Source organism: Procambarus clarkii, chromosome 27 (genome assembly GCF_040958095.1).
Source record: "Procambarus clarkii isolate CNS0578487 chromosome 27, FALCON_Pclarkii_2.0, whole genome shotgun sequence".
NCBI lineage: Eukaryota > Metazoa > Arthropoda > Malacostraca > Decapoda > Cambaridae > Procambarus > Procambarus clarkii.
In genome coordinates this window covers 14,174,017-14,187,920 of record NC_091176.1, presented here as the reverse complement: position 1 = coordinate 14,187,920, position 13,904 = coordinate 14,174,017, and the positions used below count along the sequence as shown (strand labels likewise).

The following is a 13,904-nucleotide window of genomic DNA, read 5'->3' as shown; positions in this document are numbered from 1 at the left end:
TTAAGTTCCTCTTTAGTAAATTCAGAGATAAAATATTTATTAAAAATGCTACTCATCTCTTTGTCATTATCCGTTATCTGACCTGTCTCAGTTTTTAATGGACCTATCCTTTCCCTAATCTTTGTTCAATATAACTGAAAAAAAGCACTTTAGGATTTGTCTTTGATTGCCCTGCTACGCGAACTTGATAGTTTCTGTTTGCCCTCCATATCTCTTTTTTTTAACATTTCTAACTAGTTGTACGAATTCTTGTTCTAAACTGACTTCTCCACTCGTAATCTTTTTGTACCAGGCTCTTTTTCTACCAATAGGGTTCTTCAAATCCTTTGCTATCCATTTCGGGTCATTAGTATTCGATCATTTCAATTTGGGATATTAATAGGGTATTAAAAGTATCAACACAAAACAGAACACGAAACAATGAGTATAAATTGGATAAGTTTAGATTTAGGAAAGACTTGGGTAAATACTGGTTCAGTAACAGGGTTGTTGATTTGTGGAACCAATTACCGCGTAACATTGTGGAGGTGGGGTCCCTCGATTGTTTCAAGCATGGGTTGGACAAGTATATGAGTGGGATTGGGTGGTTATAAATAGGAGCTGCCTCGTATGGGCCAACAGGCCTTCTGCAGTTGCCTTTGTTCTTATGTTCTTATGTCCCCCCCCTAACTCTTCTGTCTTCCAGCGAAGTGAGGATTAATTCCCGTAGTCTCTCCTCGTAGCTCATATCCCTCAGTTCGGGTACTAGTCTGGTGGCAAACCTTTGAACCTTTTCCAGTTTAGTCTTATGCTTGACTAGATATGAACTCCATGCTGTCCATGTGTGTGTGTGGGGGGGGGGGAGGGGGTGCCTGTTTCAGTGCGCGAGTCATAACAGGGTTACCAACCTTATCTCTGGGAAATTACGTTTAAAATAACTGGCCAACTTCATTGTCACATTACATTACCAGAAGAGAACATCAGCACATGTCCCTAAATATTTATTTAAATGTGAATTCCCGTTTACTGTGCAATTAAGTGTAATTAAGACGGGAATAAATTAGTCCGCTCTCGCCAGTGTTCCCAACGTCAAGAAACCGACGTACTAAAGTGCCTTACCCAAATCCATCAGCGAACCCACGAACAGAAACGAACAGAAAATGGGACAATGTCAATTTCGGGAGTGGCTACCATATTCCAACACGTCAGGTTTCTGGCCTAAGGTAACACCGTACGTCAAAATGCGACGTGCTATTATGAAGGACGGGTTGGATAAATTACTGTTTTACGGTACGGTAGGCAAGACGAGTGTTTACCTCTCGGCCGTGGCTCACCTATTCAATCACTGGGCTGAGGGAGATGGGTCGAGGTGGTTGTGTGTGCTCAAGACTAGCTGGGCCAAGAGTTATTACATCATTATTCTCCTGTGTCGGTAAGGTAAGAATTGTGATTACTGTGGAGAGCTTCAGTGTACCGTGTTATTGTCCCAACTTGCCAGTAACTTACACCTTTGTGGGCAAATCTATAGCGAATCAAGTTTATGACCATATTGACTTGGAAGCATTTCTGAGAAAGCTTAGTGTGTGCTACTTTTACATGTGGTTTAGCGCACCAATGTTCTACAAAGACTGTGGACCTTGTATATAGTGTAAATGTAACTTGTGTTACTTGTTAATGCCCACTGTATAAATTCGGTCAGTAAATTAGTAGTCTTTATTGAAGTTTCCCTTAACCTAGGCTTGTAACAAGGAGCGGGAGTGGTAGAGGGGAGGGAGGGAGCAGAATATTACCATCTTTCACAAAATAATACAATTTTACCTAAGCCAAGCATACGTCAGGCTGCGAGCAGCCGCGTCCAACAGCCTGGTTGATCAGTCCAGTAACAAGGAGGCCTGGTCGACGACCGGGCCGCGGGAACGCTAAGCCCCGGAAGCACCTCAAGGTAACCTCAAGGTAGGCATATTTACTTAAGGCCAAGTGTTTTCACTACCAAAATGGTATTCTAGCAATCCGCGTATTACTTTGGCTTGTAACAAGGAGCGGGAGTGGTAGAAGGGAGGGAGGGAGCAGAATATTATCGTCATTAACAAAATAATACAATTTTACCTTAGCCAAGTAACTCAAGTGTAGGTCTTAATAATTAAAGTGAGGTGCTGCTCATATTCCCTGCCACACAGGACAGACGATTATACACAAAACAATAGGTCTGAATTTTGGCATTGAAGCACATATGTTTAATGTTACAATCTACTACGTAAGATATTAAACATGCTTTAGTTTTCGAATCTGTAAATGACACTTTCTATTGCTCACTAACAGATAAGGAAGGGATAGATTCTCGTTCTTCATTTTTCATCCTAAGGGAGAAAAGACCATACGAATGTTAAGGCAAGGAGGAAATGCAAAGCCGTGAGGAGGCGAGGGGTGATGCGAGAGTTGCTGGGGGAGGGTCAGGAAGCCTCCCCGGGCACACACACGAGGAGTCCAACAAGGTTACTTTCTCCTTTGATCAACCGAAAAAAAACTGTTTATAAAATGTACAAAACAAAAATCTATTGCCACCCTAGCTCTATTAGACGTTGAATAAGCCTTAGACAGCTTAGATGACAGCATACAATTCTATGCATCTATGCTTAGATGCACAGAATTATATAGTCATCAACAATTGCCCCCCCCAAAAAAAAAATGTCCTCGTGACAGAGTCGGCGGAGCCTCTGTTTTCTTGTCAAATCATGTTTTCTTATTGATTTATTAAATATAAATGTACAACCACACTAAGCACCTTTGTTGTATACGGCCCATATTATCTGTATATCTATCTGTACAAAAGAATATTTATCTGACCAAGGTTGGAGTCCAGATACTTGTGGCCTAACCTCGCCCAACTTTGCAAGATAAATGAGATAGTGTATGGGACAGACATAAGCTGGTTGGGGTCGGGCCTAAACGTGCATCCCCTCCCCATTCCACACACACACGTAAAGCACGAGTAAAGTTAAGACCTAACTAAAACTGGCCCACAGCCACACCAGGAGGAAAACAGCAGTGAAGGAACAAATGATGAAACTGAGAGAACAGATACACAGAGAACGACAAAGAGGTGTGTGAAGAACTCAACAAGAGATTCCAGGAGGTCTTCACAATAGAACAAGGAGAGATCCCTGCACTAAATGAGGCAAACCGAACAACCTTGGAGGAATTTTACCTCACCAGTGATGAGGTCAAAAGGAATCTGTTGGAGCTGAATGTGTCGAAGGCTGTTGGGCCTGACAGAATCTCACCGTGGATTCTAAAAGAAGGTGCAGAAGCACTAAGTGTGCTACACTCTATGGTGTATAACAGGTCACTGGAAACGGGAGACATTCCGGAAAGCTGGAACACAGCTAATGTAGTCCCAATTTACAAAAAGGGTGACAGGCAAGAGGCACTGAACTACAGGCCAGTTTCCCTAACTTGTATACCATGCAAGGTGATGGAGAAGATAGTGAGGAAAAGGCTCGTAGAGCATCTGGAGGGAAACAGCTTTGTAACACACCACCAGCATGGGGTCAGAGATGGTAAATCGTGCCTCACAGGCCTAATAGAATTCCATGACCAAGCAACACAAATTAGGCAGGAAAGAGAAGGGTGGGCAGACTGCATTTTCTTGGGCTGTCAGAAAGCCTTTGACACAGTACCTCAATAAAAGACTGTTACAAAAGTTAGAGCAGCAGGCAGGAGTAGAAGGTAAGGTGCTCCAGTGGATAAGAGATTATCTAAGCAATAGGAAACAGCGAGTAACGGTGAGGGGGGAGGCATCTGAGTGGCGAGATGTCACCAGCGGGGTTCCACAGGGCTCTGTACTCGGACCCATCCTGTTTCTAGTATATGTAAACGATCTTCCGGAGGGTATAGACTCATTCCTCTCAATGTTTGATGATGATGCAAAAATTATGAGAAGAATCAAAATAGATGAAGATAGACAGACTACAGGACGACCTGGACAAACTGGAGGAATGGTCTAGAAAATGGCTGCTAAAGTTCAACTCAGGAAAGTGTAAAGTAATGAAATTAGGCGAAGGGAGTAGAAGGCTAAACACAAGGTACCATCTGGGAGGTGAAATCCTGCAAGAGTCAAATCGAGAGAAAGATCTGGGGATCGATATCACACCGAACCTGTCCCCAGAAGCCCACATCAAAAGGATATCATCAGCGGCATATGCTAGACTGGTCAATATAAGAACTGCCTTTAGAAACTTGCGTAAGGAATCGTTCAGGACCCTGTATACCACTTACGTAAGACCAATCCTAGAGTATGCAGCTCCAGCCTGGAGTCTATACCTAGTTAAACACAAGACGAAGTTAGAGAAGATTCAGAGGTATGCCACCAGACTGGTCCCGGAACTGAGAGGAATGAGCACCGAGGAAAGGCTAAGGGAGCTGAACCTCACAACCCTGGAAAACAGAAGAGTAAGGGGAAACATGATAGCCACCTACAAAATTTTCGGGGAATTGACAGGGTGGACAAAGACAAACTCTTCAGCACGGGTGGGACACGAACAAGGGGACACAGGTGGAAACTTAGTACCCAGATGAGCCACAGAGACGTTAGAAAGAATTTTTTCAGTGTCAGAGTAGTTAACAAATGGAATGCATTAGGCAGTGATGTGGTGGAGGCTGACTCCATATACAGCTTCAAGTGTAAATATGATAGAGCCCAGTAGGCTCAGGAACCTGTACATTAGTTGATTGACCGTTGATAGGCGGGACCAAAGAGCCGGAGCTCAACCCCCGCAAGCAGAACTAGGTAAGAACACTCGATAGGTGAAAGGCGATTGGCAGTCCCCCTATATTGTTTGCTCAAACTACGAACGTGAATTCATTTCACATTCTTTTGAGTACACGTTCTATTTTGAGACAGAGGGAGTGGACAGAGGGAAAGGGGAAGGGATATTGAATATAGGGAATGTGAGAGGGGACAGGGAGAGACTGAGGAAATGGGAAGAAAGGAGGACAGGTAAAGAGATGAGGGGAGGGAGGCGGAGAGGAGAGAGACCCCAGGACATCGATGACATTAATATACCTTAATTAAAGTTTCAAAAGAACAAAGTACAATGTACAGTTAAGTCTTTAATTACTGCATTACAACATTCAACAGCAGGTAAGGCGAGTGCTCCACAGCTAGAGCTCGATCCTGCAAGCCCATAAAGGTGAGTACAACCACTCACAACAGGATCCACAACTATAAACGCTGGCACATTAAATACCAATCAATTTGTGTTTCCTCAGCAACCAAACTGTAGTTCATGCCAGACTAAGCAGCGACAACTAACAGCCTGGTTAGTCAGACCACAACGAGAAGGCCTGGTCGGAAACCTGCTCGCGGGGACACTACTGATCCTCACCACCTCCTCAAGGTGTCCCCCCCCCCCATGCAAAGGTGACCCCATAGAGGAAACCGCGGAAGACCAGCGGAGGGAGGCAGGTAAGGGGGAGAGGGAAGGTAGACAATGACAAACAGGATTAATATAGGTGGTGGGGAGACTGAGGGGGGAAGAGGGAGTGTTACAGACGTTGTAACAACAGGGTGCTAAAACACCCACACCTGACGTGGCCGCCCTCCCCACCCCGCCTCTCCTCCCCGCCCAACAACCTCCCATTACCATTTAAGACAAAACACGTCCAATAAAAGGTAATGCGAGTCCTGGTCCTCAGGTGCCAAACGAATCTGCCTCACATACACTGTGCATTAGGCCTACTGTCGTACTTATAATAAGTTCTTGGAAATGACGCGTTTAGTTATAATCCAGTATCAAACATGGGTGAGGATTGGAGGAAGAGCTGGGAAGACACGTAGACGCCATGTTGCTGGGGATGCATTGCCTGTACCACAGACTTGACACACACACAACCACAAGCACGCACGCACGCACGCACGCACACACAAATGGGCAAAGTTTCTTTCACCCTCAATGCCCGTTACCTAGCAGTAAATAGGTACCTGGGAGTTAGTCAGCTATCACGGACTGCTTCCTGGTGTGTGTGTGTGTGTGTGTGTGTGTGTGTGTGTGTGTGTGTGTGTGTGTGTGTGTGTGTGTGTGTGTGTGTGTGTGTGTGTGTGTGTGTGTGTCTAAAAAAAATAGTAGTAAACAGCCGAGAGGCGGGCCGAAAAAGCAAAGCTCAACCCTCGCAAACACAACTAGGAGAATACACACACACCTATGTGTTTGATGGTAGCTATTGAGGATGAGGAGGATGAGTTGGATGAGGATGTGTTAAGGACGGACGGACGGACACACTGAACCATAAGCCTTTCTTACTGGGAAACACACATTACACCCAAATAAAAGCTTTGTGTACAACAAAGGAACTTGATAAAGGTTACGCTACAAAATATGTTAAACAAAGAACAGTTAACTATGACGCCACAACCTGGTTAGCTAATAATCTATTTCATAATAGAGATGAGAAAATAGCAGTTACTAACTCTCAAAGTCCACAACTCTTCTGCATGCACTGGATAATACTCGAAATAATAGTTTAACATGATACAAATTGCGAAAATTTCCAACACGCATCGTCAGGATAATGAGAGTTCTTAATTAATTAAGAGACTCTCAGGAACAAGACAACACATACACCTAAGAAACACACAACACACATACATAAGAAATTCATTAGTACTGGTATACGGGGATATATACACCGAGGAGTGTACCTCCTCCTCTGTGTGTATCTCTAGACAATGTTCAGCACTACTCCTCAAGCCTCGATACCAAACACCAAATAAACGCAGAAAAAAAAAATGGTCCAGCAAGAAATGACTAATTCAAGCCGCTGACAAAATTCAAAACAATAAACCAACATCAGAAAATATATATCATGATCACCCCCTTCAGTGGGGTGCTGAACAGTGGGGTGCTGAACAGTGGGGTGCTGAACAGTGGGGTGCTGAACAGTGGGGTGCTGAACAGTGGGGTGCTGAACAGTGGGGTGCTCGACAGTGGGGTGCTGAACAGTGGGGTGCTGAACAGTGGGGTGCTGAACAGTGGGGTGCTCGACAGTGGGGTGCTGAACAGTGGGGTGCTGAACAGTGGGGTGCTGAACAGTGGGGTGCTGAACAGTGGGGTGCTGAACAGTGGGGTGCTCGACAGTGGGGTGCTCGACAGTGGGGTGCTGAACAGTGGGGTGCTGAACAGTGGGGTGCTGAACAGTGGGGTGCTGAACAGTGGGGTGCTGAACAGTGGGGTGCTGAACAGTGGGGTGCTCGACAGTGGGGTGCTGAACAGTGGGGTGCTGAACAGTGGGGTGCTGAACAGTGGGGTGCTGAACAGTGGGGTGCTGAACAGTGGGGTGCTGAACAGTGGGGTGCTGAACAGTGGGGTGCTGAACAGTGGGGTGCTGAACAGCGGGGTGCTCAACAGTGGGGTGCTGAACAGTGGGGTGCTGAACAGTGGGGTGCTGAACAGTGGGGTGCTGAACAGTGGGGTGCTGAACAGTGGGGTGCTGAACAGTGGGGTGCTGAACAGTGGGGTGCTCGACAGTGGGGTGCTGAACAGTGGGGTGCTGAACAGTGGGGTGCTGAACAGTGGGGTGCTGAACAGTGGGGTGCTGAACAGTGGGGTGCTCAACAGTCGGGTGCTCAACAGTCGGGTGCTCAACAGTGGGGTGCTCAACAGTGGGGTGCTCAACAGTGGGGTGCTCAACAGTGGGGTGCTCAACAGTGGGGTGCTCAACAGTGGGGTGCTCGACAGTGGGGTGCTCGACAGTGGGGTGCTCGACAGTGGGGTGCTGAACAGTGGGGTGCTCAACAGTGGGGTGCTCAACAGTGGGGTGCTCAACAGTGGGGTGCTCAACAGTGGGGTGCTCAACAGTCGGGTGCTCAACAGTCGGGTGCTCAACAGTCGGGTGCTCAACAGTCGGGTGCTCAACAGTCGGGTGCTCAACAGTCGGGTGCTCAACAGTGGGGTGCTCGACAGTGGGGTGCTCGACAGTGGGGTGCTCGACAGTGGGGTGCTCGACAGTGGGGTGCTCGACAGTGGGGTGCTCGACAGTGGGGTGCTCGACAGTGGGGTGCTCGACAGTGGGGTGCTCGACAGTGGGGTGCTCGACAGTGGGGTGCTCGACAGTCGGGTGCTCGACAGTCGGGTGCTCGACAGTCGGGTGCTCAACAGTCGGGTGCTCAACAGTCGGGTGCTCAACAGTCGGGTGCTCAACAGTCGGGTGCTCAACATTGGGGTGCTCAACATTGGGGTGCTCAACATTGGGGTGCTCAACATTGGGGTGCTCAACATTGGGGTGCTCAACATTGGGGTGCTCAACATTGGGGTGCTCAACATTGGGGTGCTCAACATTGGGGTGCTCAACATTGGGGTGCTCAACATTGGGGTGCTCAACATTGGGGTGCTCAACATTGGGGTGCTCAACATTGGGGTGCTCAACATTGGGGTGCTCAACATTGGGGTGCTCAACATTGGGGTGCTCAACAGTGGGGTGCTCAACAGTGGGGTGCTCAACAGTGGGGTGCTCAACATTGGGGTGCTCAACATTGGGGTGCTCAACATTGGGGTACTCAACATTGGGGTACTCAACATTGGGGTGCTCAACATTGGGGTGCTCAACATTGGGGTGCTCAACATTGGGGTACTCAACATTGGGGCGCTCAACATTGGGGTACTCAACATTGGGGTGCTCAACATTGGGGTGCTCAACATTGGGGTACTCAACATTGGGGTGCTCAACATTGGGGTACTCAACATTGGGGTGCTCAACATTGGGGTGCTCAACATTGGGGTACTCAACATTGGGGTGCTCAACATTGGGGTGCTCAACATTGGGGTGCTCAACATTGGGGTGCTCAACATTGGGGTGCTCAACCGCACTCATGCGTAATAACGTTTAATATTAATCTCGTCATTACATGCTGAAGAACTATAAACAAAGGTTTAATCGCATGCAGCAAAAGCCACACAGTATCTAACATCTTCAATTACCTTCAAGTCTGGCAGGCGGTTAAAGAAGACAATTTAAGATGGGCTCAACAGGAAGCCCAGTAGGCCTACACTCTCGTAAATAAGCCCCCCTGACGACACGCGACCTTCCTGCCCTTGTGTTTGGTGCCTCAGACGAGCAATATCACGGCAACACGTCTCCCCCCCCACCTCCCCCTCTCCCCCCCTCTCTCTCTCTCCCTCTCTCTCTCCCTCTCTCCCCCTCTCCCCCTCTCCCCCTCTCTCCCTCTCTCCCCCTCTCTCCCTCTCTCCCCCTCTCTCCCTCTCTCCCCCTCTCTCCCCCTCTCTCCCTCTCTCCCCCTCTCTCCCTCTCTCCCCCTCTCTCCCTCTCTCCCCCTCTCTCCCTCTCTCCCCCTCTCCCTCTCTCCCCCTCTCCCCCTCTCTCCCCCTCTCCCCCTCTCTCTCGTTACCAATCCAGACAAATTTGGAAGCAATTTAATCCTAGAGAGGATCATCGCCGTTAGGCACCGAGTAGAGCAGTAATCATGGGACGCCCTACCAATTACAAGATAATATCGTCTTATTCAATTTGATCCAACTTGTTTGGGCGAGACAACGGCTCTGGCCAGTGTTCCTTACCGTGTGGGCGCGCGCGCGAGCACACACACAACTACCCACAGCCAACATAAACTGGACAGACGAGCCTCATTTACCAGAAAATTATAACCATGATTAATTAGGATCTTGTCTACACCGTGAAGGTTACTCCGTGCAGAGAGGGAAGGGGGGAGGGAGGGGGAGGAGGGAGAGGGAGGGAAGGAGTGGGTGAAAGGAGGAAGAGGAAGGATGGAAGAAAAGTGCACGCCACACTCTTCCCCCCCCCCCCCCCGCGCACTTTGTCCAACAGACAATCCACAATCGAGAAGCGTCCCATAAGACCCCGTGCATACAAAGACCATCTCCCCCAATTCACCACAGGGTTTCTCGACCATGCGGTAAGAGCCCCCCTCCCCCCCACTATACAAGCGCCAAGACGAGGTTTATACACACACACGGACTCCAGCCGCGGCGGCCGGCCACGAGGAGTTGATGGGAGGCTGGGCGAAGCCTCTTGTAATCCACTATCATTACCATGATCGGCGCTCAGATATCTACCACGATTACCAGCCAGATAACCCAGGTAATCTCTAGCAAGATACCCTGTCATCACTATCAACAGCACCATAACACACTGTCATTACCAGTAGCGGAATACTCGCCACCATCGTCAAGAGAGAGATAAGAATCTATTACCAATCATCATCCGCAGCAAGGTAGGCATGATAGCTCCCCATCAACACCACAATCTCCAGCAGCAAGGTACCTGCCATTGCCACCACCCGAACCATCCCCCACCACCAACCACCACCACCACACGCACTCTAGCATCATAACCATCATTACTCATCATCTCAAGTGTCATCACCACCGTTCTTGGGCCTACGAGCACCAGCAGTATCACCGATCACAAACGTCACCAATCACCAAGGTTCTCACCAATCACCAAGGTTCTCGCCAATCACCAAGGTTCTCGCCAATCACCAAGGTTCTCGCCAATCACCAAGGTTCTCGCCAATCGTCACTACCAGCCCCGGGTTCACTGCTAGTAAGCAACACTTCACCCTGAACCTAAGCAAGACACTCGCCGCCTCTTACCTAGGTCTAGTCTTACAGTCCTATCTACACATATTCAGCCATAAACTATTACCACCCTATGTTCGAGGCGAAAAAGCACCAATGGTCGTCCTAGATCGAGTGTAATTATGGAACAAAACACAAATACTCGAGAAAAACCAGGGACGGGGGTTCGATCCCATTGTATGGCCTCACTATTTTTATCTTAGAAAAATCACGTTCATTGTGATTGTGTAGCGCAAGAAAATTAGCGGATTATCCTCTATGTCTAAACCCCGCAACACCAGCAACTTTACCCGTTTGTTGTGTTAGATTCAGCTTTGGGAACAAAAGGTTGCAAGCAGCACGGGCTATGGTGAGCCCCCGTCGTATTCACCTCCCCCAGATGTGCAGATGGAAAGGGGGCCTGATGGCTGAGTGGACAGCGCTCGGGATTCGTAGTCATAAGGTTCCGGGTTCGATCCTCGGCGGAGGTGGAAACAAACGGGCAGTTTCTTTCACCCTGATGCCCATGTTCACGTAGCAGTAAATAGGTACCTGGGAGATAGACAGGCTGCTACGGGCTATTTCCTGGGGATGTGTAACAAAAAGGAGGCCTGGTCGAGGACCGGGCCGCGGGGACGCTAAGCCCTGCGGCCTAAAATAAGTGTTTAAGTGACAATAAACACTTATTGTCGCCTCGTAGAACTAGAGAGTTGAACCGCGCCACTTTCAACTCAGGCCTAAGCCCATCGTGCTCACAACCACTTATGTTCAGTTTGGATCATTAACTACCCTGGTGACCTTACCGAGGACAGGCGATGACGTAGTTCCACACAGTTGAGAGTCCCCACACCTAGCACTCACTCTGGCCTCAACTCTACCAGTCAACATTCCAAGTATCCTTCCACGCGCACTAAACCTAACCAACTCCTGTGATCATCTTCGGCATTCCTCCACCAGCAGCAGCAGGCTAAGTAGGGCACCATGTTTGAGAGGTTCTAATGGCGTTCTCAAAATCCGGAATCTTCAAGACATCGACTCTTTATGCCCTCTTCAAAGCAACCAAGATCCAGTAACCGCTTAAGTCTCGGTAGAATACTCAAAATAACTTTACCAATCTTTCTGTAAGAATTTAGTACACATCCACATCATCGTTACTAAACGAGAGATTATGTTACGTACCCACAAACTGCCGACCATTCCCTAAGGCATCTTAACTCTGGCTCTGTTGCCTGTATCTTTTCTTCAGATTCCCATTAGGTCTACTAGAATTAGGTAGATATTCTCTTGCATTACCCATCTTCCCACATCCGATTAGTCCAACCACTTAGGCTGGACGGTAGAGCGATGGTCTCGCTCCATGCAGGTCGGCGTTCAATCCCCGACCGCCCAATTGGTTGGGCACCGTTCCTTCTCTCTCCTCGTCCCATCCCAAATCCTTATCCTGATTCCTTTCCCAGTGCTATATAGTCGCAATGACTTGGCGCTTTCCCAATGATAGTTCCCTTCCCACATCCGATTAGTGGCATCTGAGATAACCTGATTCGACTTCAAACAATATCTACCGAGATAATACAACAAATACCAATTTAATCTCCAATACGAATAGAATGTTGCAGAATAAACACACACCAAACAAATGGGTGATGGCCACACGAACCATCTCGGGATGCCCCTATGGTAGAGCAGGACGCGTCACACTAGACACAGCCGCCGCCACAACGCTCACTACCTCCACCATCATCACACCCATCCAACACTACAAGCACCAAGATCCTCTCCACTAAGCTAAACACCATCACTATTACCACCCTTATCACAAGGTCAAACACACCACTAACCTCACAAGCAGCACCACCAAGGTCACAGCCACCCCCCCCCCCTCCAACCAGTAGCATGTCACATCAAACCGTCCCTCCCTATCCTCCTACAACCAAAACCATCCTTCCATATCCTCCTACAACCAAAACCATCCTTCCCTATCCTCCTACAACCAAAACCTCCTCCACCGCTACAATCGGCAAGTCTTTACAACCCCCCCCCCCCCGCCCACAACCAGACACCTCCTCCACCCACCTCGCAACCAACAAGGTGGCCATCAGAAACAAGACGCGATCACGGCTTATTAAGTCAAAGGCGTAACTAACAGCCTGTCAATTAGAAAGCAGAATGACTGGAGGTGCCAGACAAGGTGACTGGCTGAACCACTTCAGTCCACCTATGTCCAACTTATGCTGGCGGAGATGCCAAAACACACACACACACACACACACACACACACACACACACACACACACACACACACACACACACACACAGACAAACTATTCAGCACGGGTGGAACACGGACAAGGTGGAAACGTAGTACCCAAATAAGCCACAGAGACATTAGAAACAATATGTTCAGTGTCAGTAGTTAAGAAATGGAATGCATTAGCCAGTGATGTGGTGGAGGCCGACTCCATACAGTTTCAAATGTAGATTTGATAAGAGCCCAGTAGGCTCAGGAATCTGTACACCAGTTGATTGACAGTTGAGAGGCGGAGATCAAAGAACAAAAGCTTAACCCTTGCAAGCACTAACTAGGTGAGTACACTACATAGTCTAGAAAGGGTACCTGGATGAGATTGTGGGAGCTGTTCTACTCAAGTCCTGCTTGGGGCCCGGCTTGGGGCCCGGCTTGGTGCCCGGCTTGGGGCCGGGCTTGGGGCCCGGCTTGGCTTGTGAAATTTTACATGTGACAGTTATAAACGAGTAATTATTACCACGGAACCAGAATGATAAATATATCCATGACCCTAAAGCGTGAAACCTTGTTAACCTCAAGCTCTGTTCCCTATAAAGTGATAAACAGAAAAAGAAAGATTTGCAAAAGAAAAGGTACAATACTTTACTACGTTTTGATCAGTTATTATGAAGTCCAGTTCATTCAAGCGGCAGCTAAACAAGTCTGAACTTGGGCTTTTGTAGCTACAGGTGATATTTCCTCTCGCCACTGTCCTCAGGCTAAAACAGGCACACGTCAAAGTCCACCAAGTCGCTCACAGACTGAAATCAAGCTTGATCCAACAGGCTGTTGCTTGGGGTGGCCCGCAGGCTTACATATCCCACTACAGCCCAGTTGGTCCGGCACTTCTTGCAGAAAACTGTCCAGATTTCCATGAACACTTCCACTTTTGTTACAACAATATATCTTATACTTGCCGGGAAGATACTGAACAACACTAGTGATGTTCAACAGTTCCCTAACCGGCGGTGCCCGGGTATGTCCCTCCCACCTGCCCAACCACTTAGATTGGACGGTCTCCCTTCATACAGGTCGGCACTCAATCCCCGAGC

The 13,904-nt window shown here is 48.3% G+C and overlaps 1 protein-coding gene across 1 annotated transcript; it reads left to right on the top strand.

The window, feature by feature from the left end:
• The first annotated feature begins 6,840 nt into the window (after positions 1 to 6,840).
• On the top strand, positions 6,841 to 8,850 carry LOC138369152 (uncharacterized PPE family protein PPE54-like). The gene has a single exon (XM_069332085.1). The coding sequence runs from the start codon at positions 6,841 to 6,843 to the stop codon at positions 8,848 to 8,850; it is 2,010 nt and encodes a 669-aa protein (XP_069188186.1).
• The last annotated feature ends 5,054 nt before the right edge of the window (positions 8,851 to 13,904 follow it).